Source organism: Castor canadensis, chromosome 1 (assembly GCF_047511655.1).
Source record: "Castor canadensis chromosome 1, mCasCan1.hap1v2, whole genome shotgun sequence".
Lineage (NCBI taxonomy): Eukaryota > Metazoa > Chordata > Mammalia > Rodentia > Castoridae > Castor > Castor canadensis.
In genome coordinates, this window is record NC_133386.1 from 183,294,877 (window position 1) to 183,318,311 (window position 23,435).

General features: G+C 38.7%; 1 protein-coding gene and 1 pseudogene across 4 annotated transcripts in view; one reads left to right on the plus strand and one right to left on the minus strand.

Moving 5' to 3' along the window:
- Nucleotides 1-3,948: 3,948 nt before the first annotated feature.
- Nucleotides 3,949-23,435, minus strand: part of Nup160 (nucleoporin 160) — a 61,047-nt gene continuing 41,560 nt past the window's right edge. For all 4 annotated transcript variants that reach the window (XM_020180040.2, XM_074045590.1, XM_074045595.1 and 1 more), the window contains 16 exons: nucleotides 22,629-22,698; nucleotides 21,818-21,916; nucleotides 20,089-20,208; nucleotides 18,207-18,302; nucleotides 18,017-18,111; nucleotides 17,828-17,924; nucleotides 17,628-17,733; nucleotides 14,051-14,211; nucleotides 12,712-12,772; nucleotides 11,846-11,956; nucleotides 11,292-11,415; nucleotides 10,494-10,595; nucleotides 8,547-8,688; nucleotides 6,757-6,882; nucleotides 5,700-5,804; nucleotides 3,949-4,732 (listed from right to left, as the gene is read on the minus strand). In XM_020180040.2, the coding sequence (XP_020035629.2) occupies nucleotides 4,643-4,732; nucleotides 5,700-5,804; nucleotides 6,757-6,882; nucleotides 8,547-8,688; nucleotides 10,494-10,595; nucleotides 11,292-11,415; nucleotides 11,846-11,956; nucleotides 12,712-12,772; nucleotides 14,051-14,211; nucleotides 17,628-17,733; nucleotides 17,828-17,924; nucleotides 18,017-18,111; nucleotides 18,207-18,302; nucleotides 20,089-20,208; nucleotides 21,818-21,916; nucleotides 22,629-22,698 (1,705 nt within the window). In that variant the 3' untranslated portion in view covers nucleotides 3,949-4,642. The remainder of the gene's footprint in view (nucleotides 4,733-5,699; nucleotides 5,805-6,756; nucleotides 6,883-8,546; nucleotides 8,689-10,493; nucleotides 10,596-11,291; nucleotides 11,416-11,845; nucleotides 11,957-12,711; nucleotides 12,773-14,050; nucleotides 14,212-17,627; nucleotides 17,734-17,827; nucleotides 17,925-18,016; nucleotides 18,112-18,206; nucleotides 18,303-20,088; nucleotides 20,209-21,817; nucleotides 21,917-22,628; nucleotides 22,699-23,435) is intronic.
- Nucleotides 16,775-17,173, plus strand: LOC109696814 (small ribosomal subunit protein eS12-like; annotated as a pseudogene).

The following is a 23,435-nucleotide window of genomic DNA, read 5'->3' on the forward strand; positions in this document are numbered from 1 at the left end:
TGACTTCCATGTGACCTTTCTGTGGAGCCAGGGCAACACTTTCCTAGTACATCAATGAGTTCACCAAGTAGGAAATTCCACCAAACCTTGGTGTCCAGTTTGTATGCGTGGGTGAGGTGTGGGGGAGTGTTAAAGGGTCTTGCCTTAGCAAGGTCTTGCCTTGCTACTTCTAGGCTGGCACTCTACCCTGAGCCATGCCCTCAGGCCATTTTTCTTGTTATTTTTCAGATAGGGACTTGTGTTTTTCCTTAGGGCTGGTCTTGGCCCACAGTTCTCCTACCTCTGCCTCCTACATGGTTGGGATTACAGATGTGAGCTACCACACCAGGCAGGAATTTTTAAAGGGGACTTATTACATAGGCATGCTTGATTAAACCATTGGCCACAAGATTGGACTCATTCCCCAACGCTCTTTTCCTTACAAATTAGGCTGGTCCAACGTTCCAACCCTCTAATCTTGTGGTCTGGTGACCAGCCCCAATTGTGAAGCTAGCTAGGGACTCACCAAGAGTCAACTTATTGGCATAACAAATTCCCATCAATCAGGAAATTCCAAAGGTTTTTGAAGTTCTGTGCCAGGAATCGGGGATAAAGACAGATTATTTTACCAAATTATTTGAAGAATAATTACGTTTTATTGAAGTTAATTTAAACTATGAAGGCTGATTTATTGAAATACCTATATTTAGCCGAGAGGTCATTTGAACAATTAATTGACCTGCTGATGGAGTTCAGTGTAGACACGGAAAAGGGTTGATAGTTACTTATATTAAGATCTCTCCCTAATTTGAGAAAAAACAAAACAAAACAGTAATATAGGAATATCAGTGTTTTTAGCTACTATGAACTGATTGGAAAGAACTGTAATGATTAAAGGAAACTTTATTATTTTTCTATAAGATGAACTATGTTCTAATAGCAAGGCAGAATAGATTAGGAAGAATGAGGCATGGGAATAAAAAAACCAGAAACTGGGTTGGGGTGTGGCTCAAGGGGGAGAATGCTTGCCTAGCAAGCACAAGGCCCTGAGTTCAATCACCAGTACTAGTAAAACAAGACAGTATAACAGCAAGAATGATTAAAGTGTTCCAGATGCCCTAAACAAAGGAAAGCACGTATGTCAAATGTTGAACAGAATCCCCTTCCCCTTTTCACCTTAAATACCCCTAATGTTTGTTCAGTATGCCTCTTTTCGGGTGTGCCCACATCCACATCTGGTGCATGCTGTCCTTTGCTTTACTAAATATACCTCTGCTAGTTTTCTTAACTTTGTTACTTGTCCAGAAATTCTTTGCTGCAGTCAAAGTCAAGGACTTGCATAAAAACCTAAGTAGGGGGCTGATGGAGTGGCTCAAGCAGTAGAGTGCCTGTCTAGCAACAGTAAAGCCTCTCAGCCCTCTCCCCCCCAAAAAAGAGCTGGTGGCTCACAACTGGAATCAACTATTGGGAGGCAGAATCAGGAGGCTCCAGGATTGAGGTCTGAGGCCAGCTGGAGCAAACAGTTTGAGAGATCCTATCTCCAAAATAACCAGAGTAAAATGGACTGGAGGCATGGATCAAGTGGTAGAGCACCTGCTTTGCCAGTGTGAAGCCCTGAGTTCAAACCCCAGTACTACTCAAAAAAAAAAAAAAAAAAAAGGGGTGGGGGAACTTGACTCTTACCAATGACTGGTGTCAGTAGAAAAAAATGTAGTACCAGGTTGAGCTAAATTACCAAAAATGTGTTCACTGAAAGGGTTTTCCTTTCTTTTGCTATTTAGATATGAACCCAGTTTACATTCATGAGAGAAGTGTTCAGGCCAGGCTGAGAACTAAGAAGGTGGCTAATAGAATCTTTGTGTTGCCCTTTTTTTTTCCCCCAGTGCTGTGAATTGTGGCGTTTGTTTTGTTAAATAAAATTTACAGGAGGTAATTAGTTTGGGCAAATGAAAACAGTCACTCAAGCTAATGTTCCAAGTCACGAACCTGAAACTAAGGTTTCTGACTTTAGGGGGAAATCAGGAGAATGAGATAATAGCCAACACCAAACAAGCATTTTAGCTGACATAAGGAATTCCTCCCTGCTTTAATGTTTACAAGGAAAGTTACTTTGAAGCTGGGCACCTGTGGCTCACACCTATAATCCTAGCTACTCCAAAGGCAGAGATCAGGAAGAACACAATTGGAAGCCAGCCAGTTCGAGAGATTCTATCTCAAAAACACCCAACATAAATGCAGAGCTGGAGGAATGGCTCAAGTGGTAAAGCACCTAACTACCAGGTATGAGGCAGCGAGTTTGAGTTTAAGCCCTAGTACTGTCAAACAAAGGAGTTTGGAGCAAGCAATCTGTGTGTTTGTTGCCCCTCTTTGTTGCTAAAAATAAACCTCCTCTGCTCAGCTCATCAGATCACTTATTTTATGGAATGAAGTGTTACCCAATTCTAGAATCTCATTGGGGAGACAGCTAGTAGTGAACTGGTGAGAACCGACCCATGGGGTCAGTTGTGATTCAGTGAGGAGGGCTGGCAAGGTGACAAAGCTGCCAAGAGATATTTGTAGAACAAATTAGCTTTCTTGAAGTTACAAAAATTACAGTGATAAACTTGGTAAGAATGACTAGTATGAAACTGTGTCATTAGTTCATTTTTCTTCCTCTTTGTGGTACTGGGGATGGGATCCAGGACCTTGTGAATGCTAGGCAAATACTCTCTACTTTGGAGGACACTTCCAATCCCATTAATTCTAATATCAACAGAAATGACACCTATTTTTACTATCACAGGTTGGTAAGGCAACATTTTGTTACTAGTTTTCGGTGCTAGGCATTGAACTCAGGGCCTTGTGCTAAGCATGTACTCTCCCACTGTGTATACCCTAGCCCCCAGCCCAAGGGAACCTTTTTGTGATAGAAAATCATTAGTTAGAAAAAACAAAAAATAATCATGTTACCATGGACTATTTGAATATCATCACAGTATCCAGTAAACAAAAACACAGACCCAAAATGGTAAGAAAATCAGACTGAAGGGTGCAGGTACATTTCTGGAGTCAAAATGAAGGTACAAGAAAAATGGATGGGCTTCAGCCTAGGTTTCATGTCTTGATTAAAGGAAAGGCTGTTAGTGTCTTGTGAACCACCATGGAAGCCCCTGGCTTTTTTCAGCTGTACTGGGGCTTAAACTCAGGGACTCATCTTTGCTAGGCAGGAGCTCTATCACTTAGGTCACTCTGCCAGCCCTTTTTACAGGTGTTGAGTATTTTCAACATGGGGTCTGGTGAATTATTTGCCTAGGTTGGCCTCAAACCTCAATCCTCATTGCTGCTTCCTGAGGAGCTAGTATTACAGGTGTGAACAACTAACTGGAGCCTGGCTGGAAGCCACTGTTTTGATCAGCAACTCAAGTGGATAGGTTTCTGAAGCAGCACTAGTCTCTTACTGCCTGATGCTCTCCAGAGAGGGCTACGACAGCATTTGATGTTTTTCAGACTATGGGTTGAATGTGTATGTAGATCAGTGTCATTCTTATTATAGCTGAAAGCCATAAGTTTGAGAGATGGGAGAGTTTGGGAGGGCAAGGGCTCTCCCAATCCCTAATTGTACCAAATGGCTCATAGTAATCATTGTGGAGTTAAAAATTAAAAAAGAATCATATGTCAATATCTACAATAGTACCATGGAAAAACATTGTTAAAGTATATAATGTAAACGAGTATTGGTAATATAAAAATTAAAGGCTTATGAAAAACTCAAGAAAGGTCAAAGGGAATTTTAAGCAAGTCGTATACAGATTGTTTCCTTGAAATATAAATTTTAATATACAGAATAAAATCCAAGAAGATTTTATTTTTCACCTTCCCCAAAATTTTATGCACAAATGCTTCCAAATCTGACCAGGAGAGTTTATATTTTGGTCTGATACATTATTAGACTATATGATCAAGTCCGGCTTGATTACTGTAAATCATATAAGCTAATGAAAATCTGTTGCTTTTATAGATGATGGATTTCCAGGTTTTTTTTTTTTAGCTAAAAGTTTACTCAACGTTAGCCTTAGAACCAGGTTCAAAATATGGTATTTTCTTTAAACAGCTGGTCATCATTTTAGTCTTAATCTAGGCAAATTATTTAATATTTTATTGAAGATCATACAAAACTCCACAATAAATAATGAAAAAAGTATGCAAAAACATTAGCCTCTGTTTGCAATACAGAAAATACATGTCAGTTCTGAACCAAAATAATCCCATTGAAATACAAAAAGTGATAAGGAAGAATTAAAAGATCTGCAGTGATTGCTTTTGGTGGTTAGCCACAATAAACCAACAACCATTAGCTATTTTGGAAAGTGAAGGTGGGTTTTAATTTGCAGATAAAGAATGTTTTCAATAGTTTAAAAAAATATAAACTCTAAAAAAGCTTGTGAATCATATACAAAAGCAGCTGTTTGAGACCAAGGTTGAAAACCAGAAGTCATGTTAGCACCACCAGCAAGCACAGGGTCCTCTGACTCCTCCATTTTCCTATCTTTTTCAGAATGCAGATATGAGTGTTGTGTGCATCATTTACTGTTATAAAAATTGGCCTTGAGCACAGGGTTCCTGTAGAGTAGTCTTAAGCCCTAAGAGGCACCAAGCGGTAACAAAAGCAAGGTAACAATCCAGATCATAAATTCCGACGGTATAATAAATCCCGTGTTGCTTTTTCAACTTTTTGCTGGTAGTCCTCTAATTTGTCAAGTATTTTCTGGGACAGCTGTAATAGAAAAGAAGAAAATTATTACAGAATAGCTCAATGACTGAAAAGGACTGATGTTATCAATCACTTTGACTTTATCAACTAGACTGTACCTAATAAAGATGTCAACTACTCTGCTTCATTTACTCACCATTCAGTCTATACTGAAGTAGACTTTTATAAGCCTACTCTGCAATAATACTGACAGAAATGGACTTGTTATGTACAACAATCCAGTCCTGTTTTCCTAATGAATTTTCTAAAATGCAAACACTACCTTTTTTTTTTTAAAGTAGTTACAGATCCAACCAGGGCCTTACACATGCTGAGTAAGTGTTCTACACTAAACTATATCTCTAGCCCCATCCTTAGCCACTTTTACTTTTTTTTAAAGACATGATCTGGCAATGTTGCCCAGGCTCAAGGGATCCTCTTGCCCCTAGTAGCTGGGACTGCAGGTGAGTACCACCACACCCAGCTACATAAACTTGTCGAAAATCACACTCTGTGCCTTCTAGTTATAGGCTCAGGAGACACTCCCTCTACAAATAAGCTTTATTACATTGACTGTGTTTGAGCAAGGAAACACTAATTTTGTTTTTTTCTTTTAAGGAAAACAGTAACTAATATATGAGACCTGGGAAATGCTATACATGTTCAGACCAATCAGGACAGTGATAATTTGTCATCCTGTATTTCAAGTATCTATTTACACTGTGGGGTCTAAACAGTAAACTTTTAAAAATGGGCTGCATGCCAACTGTCTCTATGTAACTAATACCTACACAGTTCCTCCTTGGGCTTTGTTGTATGAAGTCATTTAGGTCCTTTCACCTTATTTATAAAGAGATTGGGGCAGCATGTTAAGGTGATAAATTGCCTTTTGCACCCCCCCCCCACTTATGGAGAACTGAAGATCATACTATAAGGTATAACTGCTAATGCAGGGGCTGACAGAAGATGACTCATGGAAGGGTTTACTTACTGCAATGTTGTGACTGTTGGCACTATTTTCTCCCAGAGCTTGAAGAAGCTGATCAATAGAGGAATATGGAAGCCATACCATTGGGGCTGTTGCAGACAGTGGAAACTGAAAGGAAACGTCTATTATTTGAAAATAATCTGAAAAGTGCACCATTTCTTCTGGGTAGTTGTTTTTTTAGGACTCTATAGCATGAAATGCTTGCTTTATGTTTTTTTCACACAAAAGAAACTGTGTGTGTATATATATATATATATATACACACAGACACAACTGGACTTCTCTTTTCAACTAGGGAACTTCTTTTCTGGTTAGATCAAATATGTTTTAATTTTTATGTCATTTCATATCTTAAAGGAATCATATGGTCTGTTAAGGATAAGCACACTCAACAAAACTCTTCTCTAAATTGACAATCAATGCTTCTATTCGAGTTTGAAATTGAATTTAAATTCAAATTATCTGGGTGGGAAAAAAAACAAACTACTAGAAAAGGAAAGCTTAACTCAAAAGTTCTGAGTGTTTTCCTAAGAGTTTAAGAGATTACATTGGTAGTTAATGAGGCCTATAAGACCTGTTTCTCCTATTTACCTGTGTGTGTTTTGGGAATTTAACCTGTTTCTTCATGGGCTTAAAAAAAAAAAGGATTAAAACAGTCTCTGCAGCTGTAAGTATTAAATGAGAAAATGCTTGTAGAGACTTAGTGATTTAGCACAATTCATCCACACAAAATACCATCTTGTGTTTATTTACTACTCTCTACCAAGTACTGACTAAAGTCACATTATGTGTGTGTGTGTGTAATGACGGAGATCAAATCCAGGACCTTATGCCTACTAGGCAAGCACTCTATCACTGAGCTACATCCCTAGTGATATCCACATTCTTTTGATGGAGGAAATGGAATGTAATCCCACTTTAAAAACAGGAAACTAGAGATTCCTAGAATGAAGTTGTTTAACTACAAATAGTAAAGATTAAATACACTTATATACATTGAATTTACTTTCAGATCCTTAGTATGATACAGAACTAAAAAGAAACACCTGTATGTGCCTACCTCAATTCCAAAGTACTGATGTCCTTTTCCTAACACAGCATCCACATATTCTGAGACCAATTCCACAGCTTCTTCTAAAAGGTCATAGTTCAAGTACAGACGAAGCAACTCAGCAGCATCAACTTTCTGTAAAAGACCAGTGATTAAGAATATACACTTATGCAGGTGCAATGGCACGCACCTGTAATTATACTTGTGAGGCTGAGGCCTTGTGAATCTGAAGCCAGCCTGGGCTACACAGTGAGACTTTGTCTCAAAAAACAAGGGGGCTTTTGGAGGGAAAATATGTATCCACTTTCATCTTACATGGACTCTGAATTTTGAGTGTCTAACTCCTTGGCACTTACATTTCTTTTTCTTTTTTGGTGGCACTGGGGTTTGAACTCAGGGCCTCAGCCATGCTAGGCAGGTGCTCTACCACCTGAGCCACTCCGCCAGCACTTATATTCCCTGATATAGATAAGTGGGTGCCTTTGTTTACTTATCTGTATCTTAGGATAAGAGTCAGATTCTCAGGAGCCCAGTTACCTCAAGGCACATTGTGAAACTCTGTCTGTTAAATGGCCTTCCTCCCCTATTTTGTGATCTAAGACATATTTTAACTTGTCTTTCAGTTTCCACATGAATAAAGTCAACAAACCTTCCCAGAAATGCTAAGTACTAAAGTAGTAATACATTCACATTCATTTTCAGAAATACACAAATAACAAATGAAAGAGAAGTTAGGAGATCCAAATTCTGTTAGTTTTTTTTTTTTTTTTTTTTTTGCAGCAAGGGAGAGGGAGGCAGTACTTGGGGGTTAAACTAAGAGCCTCTTGCTTGCTAGACAGGCATTATACCATTTAAGTCACTCCACCAGCTCTTAATTTTAACTCAGGGTGAGAGAACAGTCAATGCAGTCTCAGTTTGGAAGAGCTCTATTAATTAAGTATGCTTTCTGTGTCCTGACTTGATCACAATCCTATCTTTACCATCTCAGAGAGTTCATTGTTAGGAGTGAGCCCAATACCTGAATTCTCCTCTGGCTTCCTGTCTGGAGGTGTGATCATTCACTTCCATTTGCATTTCCACCAAGATGTGACATAGCCTAGAGGGCCCTTACCAGAGACAAATAGATGGGGCCACCTGCTCTTGGACTTTCAGCTTCCAATACTGTGAGCTAAATAAACCTCTTTCTTTGTAAATTAGCCGGCCTCAGGCTAACCTCTGTTGGTTACCAAAAGCCTAAATCTTCATGGTAATAGATAAGACTAATACATGATCCATAATTTTGACAGCGCTGACTTAAAGAAACACTGTTGTAATATTTGAAAACAATTTTGAGGGGGTGTGGGATATAGGAGAATGATGGAGGGAGTGAGTTCAATTATGATACATTGTAAGAACTTTTGTAAATGTCACAATGTACCCCCAGTACAAAAGTAATATAAAAAGAGAACACAATTTTGAAACAAAAAATTCACTGCCTTGAATTTTGCAAAGACTGAATAGTAGACACTGTGTCATGCATGTACTCATTATTCTAAATATAAAATCCTTGTTTGGTGAACATACAAGTAGGCATTAACCTAATTACTAACCTGTGGAACTTTAAATCTAAATACCCAGGACTACGTGTGGAATTTAAGTAAGATTGTTCTGAGTCATTTTAGCTATGATCTAAAAGCTGCCCAAGTATATAAGGCAGTATATTCCCATAAATTCTCACTCCACCTTTTTTAATCATTTCATGAAGTTATTTAGAATAATAAACAGCGGATTCTTAACCTGCAAGTTAAAATAGCACATACCTTGTAACTGTTTATAAGCCAATTAGGCAGAGGCATTCCATGAGACAAAAGCTTGTTGATCACACAGTGATGATACATGTTATTTTGGACTTTGTACCTTTCTAGATACGTCAACAACAGTCGCCAGGCTTCATCTGTAGCACTTGATAAAAGCAAAACAGAAAATGAGTTTCAGATCCTTTTTCTTACTTTTTATTTATTTTTAAAGCCTCCATGCTGGTTGAAGTTTCAGATTCTTTTTTTTTTTTTTTTTTTTTGCAGTACTGGGGTTTGAACACAGGACCCTGTGCTTGCTAACCAGGTGCTCTACCACTTGAGTCACACCTCTAGTCTACTTTGCTCTGGTTATTTTGGAGATGGAGTCTCATGAACTACTTGCCTGGGCTGGCCTCAAACCTCCTGATTTCAGTCTCCCAAGTAGCTGGGATTACAGCTGTTAGCACCAGCATCGGGTAGTTTCAGATTCTTAACAGAGATTTATAGGACCATTCAAAAGCTTGTAAAATCTTTAGAAACTCACAACTGAACTAATAATATAGCTAAATGGTAACTAATGTTAGTAGGGTCAGTATGACTTAGGTAGATAGTACTAGAAACTACAAGGTTTGGATTCTTCTATTTTTTCCCATTAACCACATAGTTATTTGATAATATAATTCATTTGTTTCAAGAGTTCTCTGAAAAAAAAGGAAACTGGCCTGGATCACTGATCTCCAAATCTGATCAAACATTAGATTCATAACTTAGAAGACTAGGGTAGTATCTCATGATCTGTTTTAATAAATGATTCTTATATGCTAATTTAGGGATTGAAAATATCAGACAGCTTCTGTTATGACTTGAAATGTTCTCTCAAAGTTCTTATGTTGGAAACTTAATCCCCAATGCAACAGTATTTGGAAGTGTGGCCTAGTAAGAGGCTCTGCCCTGGGCAAAAAGTTGCCCAGGGTGGGCTCAATCTTGTGGGTTCAGGCAATCCTCCTGCCTCAGCCTCCCATATAGCTGAGACTACAGCATGTATCACTACATCCTGTTAAGAATAATTTTTTTCTTTTCTTTTTTTGTGTGGTACTGGAGTTTGAACTCAGGACCTACACCTTGAGCCACTCCACCAGCCCTTTTTTTTGTGATGAGTTTTTCTGAGTTAGGGTGTCTCGAACTACTTGTTACTTACTCAGGCTGGCTTCGAACCACAATCTTCCTGATCTCTGCCTCTTGAGTAGCTAGTATTACAGAAATGAGCCACTGACATTTGGCTGAGTATCTTTTCTTTTTTTTTGGATGGTACTGGGGTTTGAACTCAGGGTCTCACATTTGCTAGGCAGTCACTCTACCACTTCAGCCACTCTGCCAGCCTTTTTTGTGGAACTGGGGCTTGAACTCAGTGCCTACACTTTAAGCCACTCCACCAGCCCTTTTTGTGATGAGTTTTTTTGGAGATAGGGCAAACTATTTGCCTGGGGCTGGCTTTGAACCACAATCCTCCTGATTTCTGCCTCCTGAGTAGCTGGGATTACAGGTGTGAGCCACTGGTGCCCAGCCCTAGTACCTTTGCTTGATGGGATAACATAGTAAGTGTTTGAGGAAGAGTATATGGAAAAGAAAACATTTCATAGGCAAAGACATCCTGGTTAGAATAATAAATGTCAATATGTCACTTAATTATAAACTCTCTAGCTTCTATAAAAACTTTGCCAAGGCCAGGCATGGTGGTACACACCAATCAATCCTAGCATTCAGAAGTTTGAGGTGGGAAGATAGAGAATTCAAGGCCTGCTGGGTTACATAGCAAGACCCTGTCTCAAAAAACACAAAACTAAACAACCCCAGCTTAGCCAAAAAAGAAAGAAAAAAGTGGTCACTATAGAACAATTTAATCAAAGAAAGAGAGCTATAGCTTTGACACAGGTAAACCCTCTCAGATCAGGAAGAACACTAGGGCTGTACCTAGACTCCTTAGTAGTGATGACGGAGGTGAGCTGATTAGCTGCGAGCCAGACCCAGGCTTCTGCTTGTGCTGCTTCTCCTCCAAACTGCAACTTGATGCACCTGAAATGAGAATGTTCCACAACAGTAAACTAACTGCTCAAATGCACCATTTTATTTTGCTACTAAAACTAGAGAGATAATGAAAGAGAACTTTAACTCTAGTCTACTACTGCATTCACTATGAGTATTGGCTCTTCTTGTTTCTTCTCAAGGCCACATACTGGATGACCCACAAGGCCATCAGTAAGTGTCAACAGACAACTTACTTTCAGGAAATTCTGGATGTTTAAAAATATTTCCAATTCACAAAGTACTTCACTAATAGATATAACTTCAATAAAATTTTTTGCAGTGCTATGGATAGCACATGCTAGGTAAGGGCTCTACTACTGAGCTACACCCCCAGCCCAGAAATACTTATTGATGATGCTTACAGAGACTGATAGATGTGCATATGCTTTGAAATGTTTGAAATGGACACTATTATCTACCTCAGGTTGTCTGTCCTTGCTTCTCAAAAGAAGGTGTAAGTCAAGACTTTTTTTCTTATAAAGGAAGATTATAAACCAGTAATTAAAAAAAAAAAACAGTAATTTTTTTTTTGTTTAGAAAATTGTTGCATGTATTAAACAAAACACTTCTTTAAACTACACATGGCTTATAGTCTACTGATGTGTGATTACTGAATCACTCTAAGCAACAGGGTATCTTTGCATTAGAAAGTTAAGACTATTAAAGGGTAATTTTTTTACATACTTGAAAGCAAGCCCCTCAAAGACTGGCGTTAAGGAAAGTTTAAAAGTCTGACAGAGTGATATGGCAGTGTCAAAGAGGCCAGCCTGAACCAAGAGAGTGACCATCTCCTCTGCTGATGAACTTCCTGTGGAAATGGAATACAACCAGTTAGTATATCCAAGGATATATGCAAGTAAAACCAAAAAGTTTTCTTTGTTGATGAATATCTCAGAGTTAACAATCAATGCTTTTATTTTTTTTTTTTAGGTACTGGGGTTTAAACTCAGAGCCTCACACTTGTTAGGCAGGCACTCTTACCACTCAAGCCATTCTGCCAGCCCTTTTTAGTGATGGTTTTTTTGAGACAGGGCCTCAAGAACTATTTGCATGTGGTTGGTTTTGAACCATAATCCTCCTGATCTCTGCCTCCTGAGTACCTAGGATTACAGGCATGAGCTATTGATATCTGGCCAATCCAGTGCTTTTTATCCACCTGGCAAACTACGTCCACTGCCTGGTCCCAAACTGTGCTATTGGTACTGAAAGGTTAGAGGCTTTCCCTGCTAAATCACTACCTGCAACTGCAACTGCTGATGGATCATGCTGAGCCAACGTGAGGCGAATTCGAGCCAACGAACACTCTTTCTCCAGATCTTGCAGCTCCAGAATTTCTATCTGCCGATGAGCTAGAAACCAAAGAAAAATAATTTCATTTCCCAAAGTACAAAGGAAGTATCTATAATATTAACTCAACCTATCAATTTCCAGTAAACATTAAGTAACTTTCAATTTAATTTCCAAAGCAGAAAGTAAGAAAACAGGGGACTCAACAAAAACTAACTTAAAAAATTAAGCAACATCTCTGCTTCTTACATACAGCTGAGTCTAACCGAAGCACTTGTATCAACACCGGTGGTTGGCACTTAGAGGTACTTCACATATAACATCGTTTAACTCTTACAACTGTGCAATACTGCCATCTCTATCAGTAAGAAAGGAACATGCCACGGCGAAGGCAGACTTAAAACTGGGTATGTCTAAATCTTGAGCCTAGACTTTTTATGGAATATATTATGCCTCCCTGGGAACAGTGAAGGAACCTGATGAAAAAATTTTTGCCAATAAGCTAATTTAAATACAAGAAGCAGCAAAAACTCCTTGTTTAAAGCATTTCATTTCTCATACCACCATATAGCACTTTCAAAGGACTACTAGCAATCTTTAGCAGATTAGAATGTTGAAAATAAACTAAAAAGAAGGAATTTTACATTCTAACATCGGAACTGCTATGTATATTTGCAGTATATAATTAAATGATGTTATACCTTTCTATACTATATATAACTTATTTATAAAATATGTGTATTTTCATATGTATCTTTATTGAATATAACAATATAACTACTATCCAGCAAAGATCAGAGTGAGACCCCTTACTCACTTGGGGCAGCTGTGCATTCTCCATCATGATTCCTCTTAGGGGATGCTCCAGGGCGGTCATACTGACAAAATAAAACAAGTGACTTAACTGTAATAGGTACTTTATTTTGAAATCATTAACTGATTTACAGCTTTAATGCTTAAATTCTTCAACAGAAGTTTTTATTTTGACCCTCTCAGCTCTTCTTACAAAGACACTGTAACTAACCAACAAATAGAGTTGTTTGCTAAGTTGGCTCACTTAATCTACATGTTACTCAGTTCAAGGACATGGATTTGATCTCCACGTACATATCACATGACTTGGTTCCAGAGTCATATTCCACACAAATAATCCTGGGTAACAACCTGGTTAAATGCAAGGACTATACAACATAAGGAGTGGGCTTATGTGATCCATCAATAGGATAGGAAAAACTCAAATATGAGTCCTTTCCAAAAATAGCCATAGATTGAATTAACAAATAAGATGAAAATAAAAGCAGCTACCATTTATTAAGCAATTTTTGTAGGTCAGACTCTGTCATTATCCTAAGCAATGCACTCAAATTACCTCTTTACCACTCAAATCCTTTATAAAGTAGACACTATCAACCCTATTTTTGTTTTGCTTTGTTTTGGTTTTTGGTAGTTACTGGGATTTGAACTCAGAGCTTCACACTTGCTAGGCAGGCACTCTACCACTTGAGCCACTCCACCAGCTCACTATCAACCCTATTTTATGCAATAGGATAACTGAACAGCAAAAGATTAAGTAACTTGTCTGAAGTCAATCAAGACTGTCCAACTCTAAAACCACGCTGCAATAATTCTGCCTACAAAAATTCTGAACTTGGGAATTAAAGGGGTAGTAATCTATAATAGTCAAACTACTGCAAAAAGAGAAGCTTACAAATTTCTCAATAAAAATGTTATTTATTTTTATGTATTTTTTTGCTGCCCTGCTCCCCTCCTCCCCTTAATTCTTTATTTTTCGGTACTACTGAAGTTTAAGCTCAGGGCCTTGTGCTAGCTAGGCAAGCACTCTACCAGCTGAGTCACACTGCCAGCCCTTTTTGCTGTGGATATAGTTTGTGTTTTTGCCTGTGCCAGCCTGGAACCTTGTCTTCCCAAATAGCTGGGATGATGGTTGTGCACCACCACGCCCAGTTTATTATATAAGATCTTGCTAACTTTTTGCTGGGGCTGACTTGAACTGCGATTGTCCTGATCTCCAACCTCCTAAGAGTAGCTGGGATTATAAGCATGAGCCTCTGTACCTGGTTGTGATAACAGTTTTGAAAGAACAAAAGCAAACATATTAAATGATCTTCAAATTCCAAAATGGGAAGTTTCCATACCACTGCACCAGATGCTGGCTGCACAATCCATGCATACTCTGGACGAATAAGTCGTAAGCAATTAATAGCAGCCAGGTAACAGTTGCCTTGCTTCTCAAGTCCCCGAAGAGTTCGAACCTCTCTGCCAAGGCGCATTCCGTACTCAAACATCACTGTGCCAGCTATGAGACAAGGATGAATTAAAGGATAGGGGGAAGAGGAATAAGGAAGAGTAATAGCGGTGAATGTGATCAAATTATATTATTTATATATGTAAAAAATGAGTAGACAAAAATATTTTTAGATACACACTGAGAATTTGTTATACCTATCAAACATTAAAATTTAAAACAAATAGCTTCACTTAAAACCACACACATAGAAACACACATCACACACATAAAATCATGTGACAATGAGGATGTAGAGATATTGGTGTAGCAGCATTATTTACAACAAGTAGAAACAATCCAAGTGTCCAATGATAGATGGATAAACAAAATATGGTTTATAAATACAAGGGAAAATAACTCATATTTTTTGGACAGGACTGTGGATCAAACCTACTGTCTAACACATACTAAGCAAGCACTTTACTACTGAACCATACCCCCTCAACCTACATAATTCGATCTTTTTTTTTTGGTGGTCCTGAAGTTTGAATTCAGAGCCTCACGCTTGCTAGGCAGGCACAATTTCACTTAAGCCACGCCATCAGCCCTTTTTGGTATTGGGTTATTTTTGAGACAGGGTCTTGCGAACTGTTTGGCTGAGCTGGCTTTGAACTGAAATCCTCCTGATCTCTGTCTAATGAGTAGCTAGGATTACAGGTGTGAGCCACTGGCGCCTAGCTACACAATTCAATCTTAAAGAGGAAAATAAAAAAGGGACTTCTACCACACATAACCACATGAATGAACCTTGAAGACATTATGCTAATTGAAATAGGCCATTTACAAAAAGATGGTACTATATGATTCCATTAACTAAAATTATAAAGAAAGAAACTAGAATGGTAGTTGCTAGGAACTGGGTGTGGGGGACCAGAAGCTGTTTTAGTGGTCATAGAGTTTCAGTTTTGCAAAATAAAGAATTCTGGAGATTGGCTACACAACATTTGGAATGTTTGTAATGCTATTGAATGGTACACTTAAAAACAGCTAACGGGGGACAGACAAGGTGGTTCATGCTTGTAATCCCAGTTATTCAGGAAGACTAAGGTTCAGGCTGGGCTGGCATAAACATGACCCTATTCAAAAAATAAGTAAAGCAAAACTTCAAACTTTTTAAATTTAAAAATGTAAAAACTAAGCCAGGCATGGTGGTACACACTTCTAATCCCAGCACACAGGAGGTTGAAGCAGGACGATCCTCAGTTGGAGGCCATCCTGTGTTATATAGCAAGATCGTCTTTAAAAAAAAAAAAAGGAAAACTAAAAAAAAATAAGTCAACAACATTTCCCATGTTTTTGTTTATATTTTTTGGTGGGACTGGGGTTTGAACTCAGGGCTTCATGCTTACAAAGCAGGCACTCTACCGCTTGAGCCATACCTCCAGTCCACTTTGCTCTGGTTACTTTGGAGATGGGGTCTTGGGAACTATTTGCCTGGGATGGCCTTGACCCGTGATCCTCCTGATCTCAGCTTCCTAAGTAGTTAGGTTTACAGGCATGAGCCATTGGCACCTGGCTTAATTTTTCATTGTGCTGGAAATTGAGCCCAGGACCCTGGGCATGGTAAACAGGCACTTTACTTCTGAGCTACAACCCCAGACCTCTCTTATTTTTAGAAAACTTTAACTGCATAGGCTGAATGAAACACTGGAAAATACTCTGTTTTAGGATAGCATGGCAGTTGCTTCTTGGCATTTTAACTAAGATCCAGCATAGGATAGTATGGTACCCCAGAAACTAAGTAGCATTTAAAAATTTTCTTTTAGTTTTTTTTTTTTTTTTTTTTTGGTGTGTGTGTGTGGGCAGTACTAGGGTTTGAACTCAGGGCTTCAAGTTTGCTAGGCAGGGGCTCTACTGCTTGAGTCACACCTCCAGCCCTGCTTTAGTCACTTTTCAAATAGGGTCTTGTGTCTTTGCTCAGGCCAGCTTGGACTGATCCTCTTGCCTATTCTTTTCTTGTAACTGGGATGACATGAGCATACACCATGCCCAGTTTTATTGGTTGAAATGGGATCTCACTTTTAGCCTGGCTTGGCCTCGAACCATAACTCTCAATCTTCACCTCCTAAGTAACTGGGATCTGGAATTACAGATGTGAGCCACTGTGCCCGGCCTAATTCTCTTTCAGTTTACAAATAAAACAAGTATTTTTGACCACCTGCAATATGTAAGATACTGTGTTAGGGCTGGGAGTGTAGTTCAAGTTGTAGATTACTTGCCTATTAAGTTCAAGGTCCTGGTGTTGTCAAAAAAAAAGGAAAAAAGAAAAAAAGGAAAAAAGACCAGCATAAACTCAAAAATATCAGTATCATCAAAGGCAAAGTAAGGTTAAAAGGCGTGCTCTACATTGAAGGAGATTAAGGAGATTAAAGAGAAAGGCTAACAAAAAGCATGCAATGTATGATCCTGGATCAGGGATGAGGGTAGTAAGAGAGCAATGTGCTATAAAATAACATTATTATGACAACTAGCAAATTCCGAAGAAACAGCACAGGATATCTGATGTATTTATGTGCAGGAGTCATATCCTCTTTTCAGACACCACTGAGTCATGTGGAGGCAGAGACCATAATTTACTGCCATGGCTAAAGAAGGCATTGCTGTTGGAGGTGTCATGGATGTTAATATTGCTTTACAAGAAGTGCTGAAGACCTCCCTCATCCATGATGGCCTAGCATGCTGAATTCACAAACTGCCAAAGCCTTAGACCAGTGCCAAGCCCATCTTTGTGTGCTTACGTAGTAAGCCTAGGTATGTGAAGTTGGTAGAGGTCCTTTGTGCTGAGCACCAAATCAACCTCATTAAGGTTGATGACAACAAGAAACTAGGGGAATGGGTAAGCCTCTGCAAGACTGATTGAGAGGGTAAGTCCCACAAAGTGCTTGGTTGCAGCTATGTGGTGTTTAAGGACTATGACAAAGAATCTCAGGCCAAGGATGTCATAGAAGAGTACTTCAAATGCAAGAAATGAACAAACAAATTTTTGGCTCATAAAAAGCAAAAAACCATGGTATCTGTACCTTACTCTCAAAAGGGTCAGCAAAAATAAAAAAGTAAGTAAGAGAGAAAATGAGAGAATGAGAGGGAAAAGAGAAAGAAAGAGACAGGAAATGATGTGGCAAAATAATAACTGGTGAATAGCACAGAACGCAAAACTAGTCGTATGTAGTGACAATGCTGGAGTTTCCTTCATAAATGGATACAGAAGACCACAGCATTGGAAACCACTTGAAAACGTTCCGGAGTGGAGTAAGGATATATACGTACGAATATATCTTCAAGGCTAACAGGCAATAATCAAAAGGGTGAAGGCTAATCTTGTACTTAATTAAAACTCACACAAGTTCAACACACAATGTTTTTGTGAAACATGATTACGATAACAGGTTTGCCTCCGACTGCAAGTGCTTGGTTCAACTGCTCACCCTTTCGGTAATTGTGGCGATAGATGTGAAAGGCATAGAGAAGTTCGTAGTAATTGTGAGTCATAAGGTCCACAGCTCTAGCACGCGATTCAATTATTCCCACAACCTAATATGGAGGAAGCAATCAGACATGGAAATTAGTAGCAATCACGGCAACCATCAGAGTTGTTCGTAGATTATCAATGGGTAAGTAAAATTACCTCATTATGCAGGTTCACATAGGGAAACTCTACAAGATCCTGTAGCTGTGAGCGTTCACAAAGAACCACCACCAGCTGCCGTAAACAGTCCAGCTGTCTAGAAGGAGAGAGGGATATGAGGGCAAATTGTCTTAGTGGGTTAAGACTTTACTAGAGTAAAATGCCTTGAGAAAAAGACTGTGAGATTACCTGCTGGAATCAGGAATTTGGGTTAAGGCCTCGTATGCTTCACTATTGTGACCCAAATCCAAATGATGTTTGAAAATGCATGTCCTTAAAGTAGCCTAGATATCAAATATGGATCAAATATCAAAAAAGTACAAGAAAAATTAAAATACCACATCCACAACAAATCTCAAGGAGAACAACCAGTTCTTACCTGACTTTTCCAGTCATCACCTGCTTCAGTTATTGCTGATGTAGCCAACTGAATAACCAGTTCAGGCAACCCAACAACATCAAGTAGACGTAAAACCTGAGGAGAAATGGAAGATATTCCCATTAAAATTAAGCTGGTAGTGGTACTCCAAGTTTAATTGGGGCTCTAAGTTAATCAAAAACATAATTAGGCAAATCAATGTACTGGGGATGTAGCTCAGTGGTAGAGTGCATGCTTTGCATAATTAAGCAAATCAAGGTGAAATCAAAGACCAGTGGCTCACACCTATAATCCCAGTTACTTGGGAGAAGGAGATCAGGAATATCATGGTACAAGGCCAGCTCGGGCAAAACCAAACCAAAACAAAACAAAAACAAAATGTTATCAAGATTCCATATCAACAAATAAACCAGGCATGATGGTGCATATGTGTAATCCCAGGTATGCTAGAAGTCACAGGTAGGAGGACTGAGACCTGAGGCCACCCAGTCAAAAATGTGAGATCCTAACAGAAAAATAACTAAAGCAAAAAAATAGGGGTGGGCATATGCATGTGGTTCAAGTGGTAGAATACTCACCGGCAAGCAGATAGCCCTGAGTAAACCCCCTAATATATATTAGAAAAAAAAAGATGAAATCAAAGGTATTTTAGGGGTAGAGCGCTGCCTAGCACGTGTGAAGCCCTGAGTTCGATATCAGTACCATAGTCAAAAAGTTCTTACAAAATGGACAGAATTATTTGGTTAGTATTTTAAGACTTTCCAGGCTTATTATAAAAGTCACTTGTTTTTCTAGATATGGAATAATGGCTATCTTGTTACAGATAAACCTTGTTTGCTAGTTAGATTGTATCAGAAATAGATGAAGTTTTCTTTCTTTTTTTTTGTGGTACAGGGGTTTTGAATTCAGGGCCTAAAGCTTGCTAGCTAGGCAGGGGCTCTACCATTTCAGCCACTCCATCAGTCCTGTTTTGTGTTGGGTATTTTCAAGGTAGGGTCTCTTGAACTATTTGCAGGGGACTGGCTTTGAACTTCAATCCTCTGATCTCTGCCTCCTGAGTAGCTAGGATTATAGGTGATGAGCCACTGGTCCAGCTAAGCATTTTTTAAAAACTATTTTGATGTGGGGGTCTTACGATATTGCCCAGGCTGAGCACACACCACCACACCTGGCATTTTGAGGGAATTTTTAGTTGCCTTGTTTTTTTTCCCTATCTTTTTTCTTTTGCTTTTTTTTTTTTTTCCGGTGCTGGGGACCGAACTCAGGGCCTTGAACTTGCCAAGAAAGCACTCTTCCACTGAGTTAAATCCCCAATCCCTTGAGGGAATTTTTAAAAGTCACATTATAAAGGTGAGTTTCATCACAATTAAGTAATATAATGTGTAAATCACCAGCTAAACATAACCTACTGAAATCAGAAGGACAAGTGAAGATGTCATTATCTACCTCCACCCCTAGTGGGGATGTTCTCACTCTTCCTTCAGATGACTACCACAAGATTGAGTGACAGTGGCTGCAGTGGAATACCTGTAATCCCAGCACTCGAGACACTGAGGCAGGAGGATCGAATGTTCTAGGCCAACATGGGCTATATAGTGACACCCTATCCACACAAAAAAGGCAGTGTGACAAATGATCACCTATAACAGGAGCAAATGAGAGCACCAGAGTCAACCCTCTATTATTATATTGTTGGTTTTCTACTCAGAATGAGAGTTTGGGTTCTTCCATTTCTCTAGATGTATTCATTTTTGTTTTCTCTTGGAATATCAGGGAAATGATTATAATTTTACAGCATTTTTCTTTGAAAATATTAAAGCAATGTATTTCAGATGCATTTCTGCACAGGATGATATAAGAAGGTCAAACCATGACACGGTACCTTATCATAATACTGCAGCCTTGGGGTAGACACAATTTCCCCATCCTCTGAGCGGATCAAGCGCTCTAAGAATTCTTCTTTGCCCACTTCAGATGCTGCCTGGCAGAAACATTCCAGAGCCTGGAGAAATAAAAAACATACAAAGCAACTTATAATAGCTTATTCTAACTCTATGTGCTATAAACCAGAGGTTCAAGTGCTAAGGAAAGCAAAAGAGAAACGAGATTATTTAAGAGAGTTTACTACATCACATTTTCTGCTACTTCCAAATTCTGATGCATTATCAGTATTTTCCTATGTATGTATGTATGTGAGTATTTTTTGGCAGCACTAGGGTTTAAACTCAGTGCTTTCAGCTTGCTAGTCAAGTGCTCTTCCACTTGAGCCATGCCCCCAGCCCTTTTTACTTCATTTATTTTCCAGGTAGGGTCTTATGTGTGTGTTTTTGTTTTTTATGCAGGTCAGTCTGTAAGGTATCCTTTTATTAGTTATGCCTCTTGTGTAGTTGGGATGACAGGCTTGCACTACTATGCCTGATTGAGATGGGGTCTAACTTTTTGCCTGGGCTGGCTTCCAGCCTCAATCCTCTTGATCACTGCCTCCAGAATAGCTAAGATTACAGGCATGGGCTACCACACCAGGCCTTTATTTAAATGTTAATAATTAAAAAGAAACACGCTGGGTGTGGTGATGTATGCCCATAACCCCAGATATTTGGGAGGCTGAGGCAGGAGGATCACAAGTTCAAGGTTAGCCTGGACGACTTAGCAAGACCCTATCCTAAACTAAAATTAAGAAAAAAAGGGAAGCTGGGGATATAGTTCAGTGGTAGAGTGCTTGTCTAGCACATTTGAGGCCCTGCATTCAATCCCCAGTTTCACATAACACAAAAAAGAAAAATAACTTTTAGTAAGATGACTGACAGATATGCAATAAATCAACTGTAGGGCTGGCAGAGTGGCTCAAGTGGTAGAGTGCCTGCCTAGCAAGGCCCTTAGTTTAAACCCCACACTGCCAAAATTTAAAAATAAATAAATAAAAAAAATTGCATCTTTTTTTTTTTTTTTGGCCAGGCACTGGTGGCTCATACCTATAATCCTAGCTACTCAGGAAACAGCAATCAGGAGGATCTTGGTTCAAAGCCAGCCTAGGCAAATGGTTGGTGTGACCCTGCCTTGAAAATACCCAACACAAAAAAGGGATAGTGGAGTAGCTCAAAGTGTACTGAGCTCAAATTCCAAGAAAACAAACAAAACAAACTCAAAAAACTGTAGCGGCATGTTACAATTGTAGAATTGGGGGTATGTGACTGTTCACTGTGAAGGTCTTCAAGATTTTCTGTATGTTTGAAAATTTACAAAGTAAGTTGTCAGAAAAAAAATTTTTAAATGTAAACAATCACACTAAAAAGAAAGCTACATAAAGTAAAAAAAAAAAAGATACTGAAAACAATGTGATCATTAAATAAATGCAATTTACAAAAATACAGCCTTAAAACACCTGCACTGGAGCTGATGGGTTTTAATGTTTTTTGTTGTCTTTGCTAACTAAACCACAAAACACAAGAAGCTAATCAGTGCTGACATGTGCACTATACTTTCACTGGCACTAGTACAATCTTCATCCTTCTCTGGAGGAGTCTTTGCCTCCAACTCCCTGCAAGTTAGTTAGATGGAAACAAAGCATCCTCTACAAAGTAACGTTTATTCTCCAGACAAGTGCAGTTTACCTTCTGTCCTTCTCCCGTAACTAGGTAACACCGTCCCAGCATAAATCGGCAGGAACCAACATTGACTTGACACCAGGGATGTAGCAGTTGAATATAATCCTTAAAAGCATAAAAGGTACTTTCTGGTTAAAAAATATTTTTTCCAAGTTCTTTTTCACAGAGAGAGACAAAAGACAGTGTTTGAACAACTCAAAAGTTTTATTTCCTGAAATAGTCTGGAGATGAACTTAATTCCGTTAATAAATTTTTACATTAGGCTAAATACTTTAGGAAAGCAAACAGAACTGGGTATGGTGGTGAAAGCCTGTAACTCTAGCTACTCGAGAGGCTGGGGTAAGGTAGACAACTTGAGCCCAGAAGTTTGAGGCCAGCCTGGGTAACATAATAAGACTGCCTCAAAAAAAGAAAGCAAAGGAAGAGTGCAATAACACACACACAAAAATATATACATACTTCACATCTCAACAATTTTCCAATTTTTGGTATTTACTGGTTCAATGACTAAAGAACTGAAAGATTAATACATACACAATGGTATGTTTTACCATAAAGAGAACCTACCAACAAGAATTACAACAAAACAAAAACCAAACAAACAAAAAGATACTCTAGAAAAAAGTATTAGGAATTATACAATCTAGAGAAAAGCAGAAAAAAATGTCTTGTGGGTATGACTTGGTGTAATCAAGTTTAACTTTTGTGGTTCTTACCATCAGCCCAATAAAAATGTAGCTAACATTCACAAACAAAAAAATTCTGTCAATGTTATTCTTTAAAAGAATGATTAAACCACAAATTCAACAGAACTCACCTGCAATTGTACATACTGGCAATTTCCCATCAAACATTCTAGAAAGAGACAACCAGGATTACTAGGCCATCTAGTCACTGGATAAGGAATTTTTGGTTTTTTATTTATTTGGTAAAACTTATACACATTATTGGGCATTAAACTCAGAGTCCATGAAACAGGTTAATAACCAAAAAAAAAAAAAAAAAAAAAAAAAAACCAAAAAAAAGAAAAGTGAAAGGTTCAGGGATGTAGCTCAGTGGTGGAGTACTTAGCTAACATGCATGAGGCCCTGGTTTCCATTCCCAGTAACACACACACACAGACAAAGAATTCATGTTTTCTCCACACCACTATATAACACTAGACAAATACACTCAAGAGATTATATAGCCACGTAACACAGAAAGGTATCTTGGTCAATAACAAGTATTGCCTGGCGATGTTATATATAGCCTTACTGTTTTGTGCACGTATATACTATGACATTTGTACAATGATGAATTCACCTAATAACACTTCCCAGGATATAAGTGCCCCATTATTAAGATTAATGCACGGCTGTGTAATATAAGCCTTGTCACCCAGTTTAGAATTTAGTTACCTATAGATTAGGAACAGATTTTATCCCAGTATGGTTGTTTTTAATTCCACTTGGGCTGGCTTTTTTTTTTGTTGCGGTACTGGGCTTGAACTCGGGGCCTACACCTTAAGCCAGGCCTACACTTGAGCCACTCCACTAGCCTTTTTTGTGATGGGTTTTTCAAGATAGGGTCTCTCAAACTATTTGCCTGGGCTGGCTTCGAACCGTGATCCTCCTGATGTCTG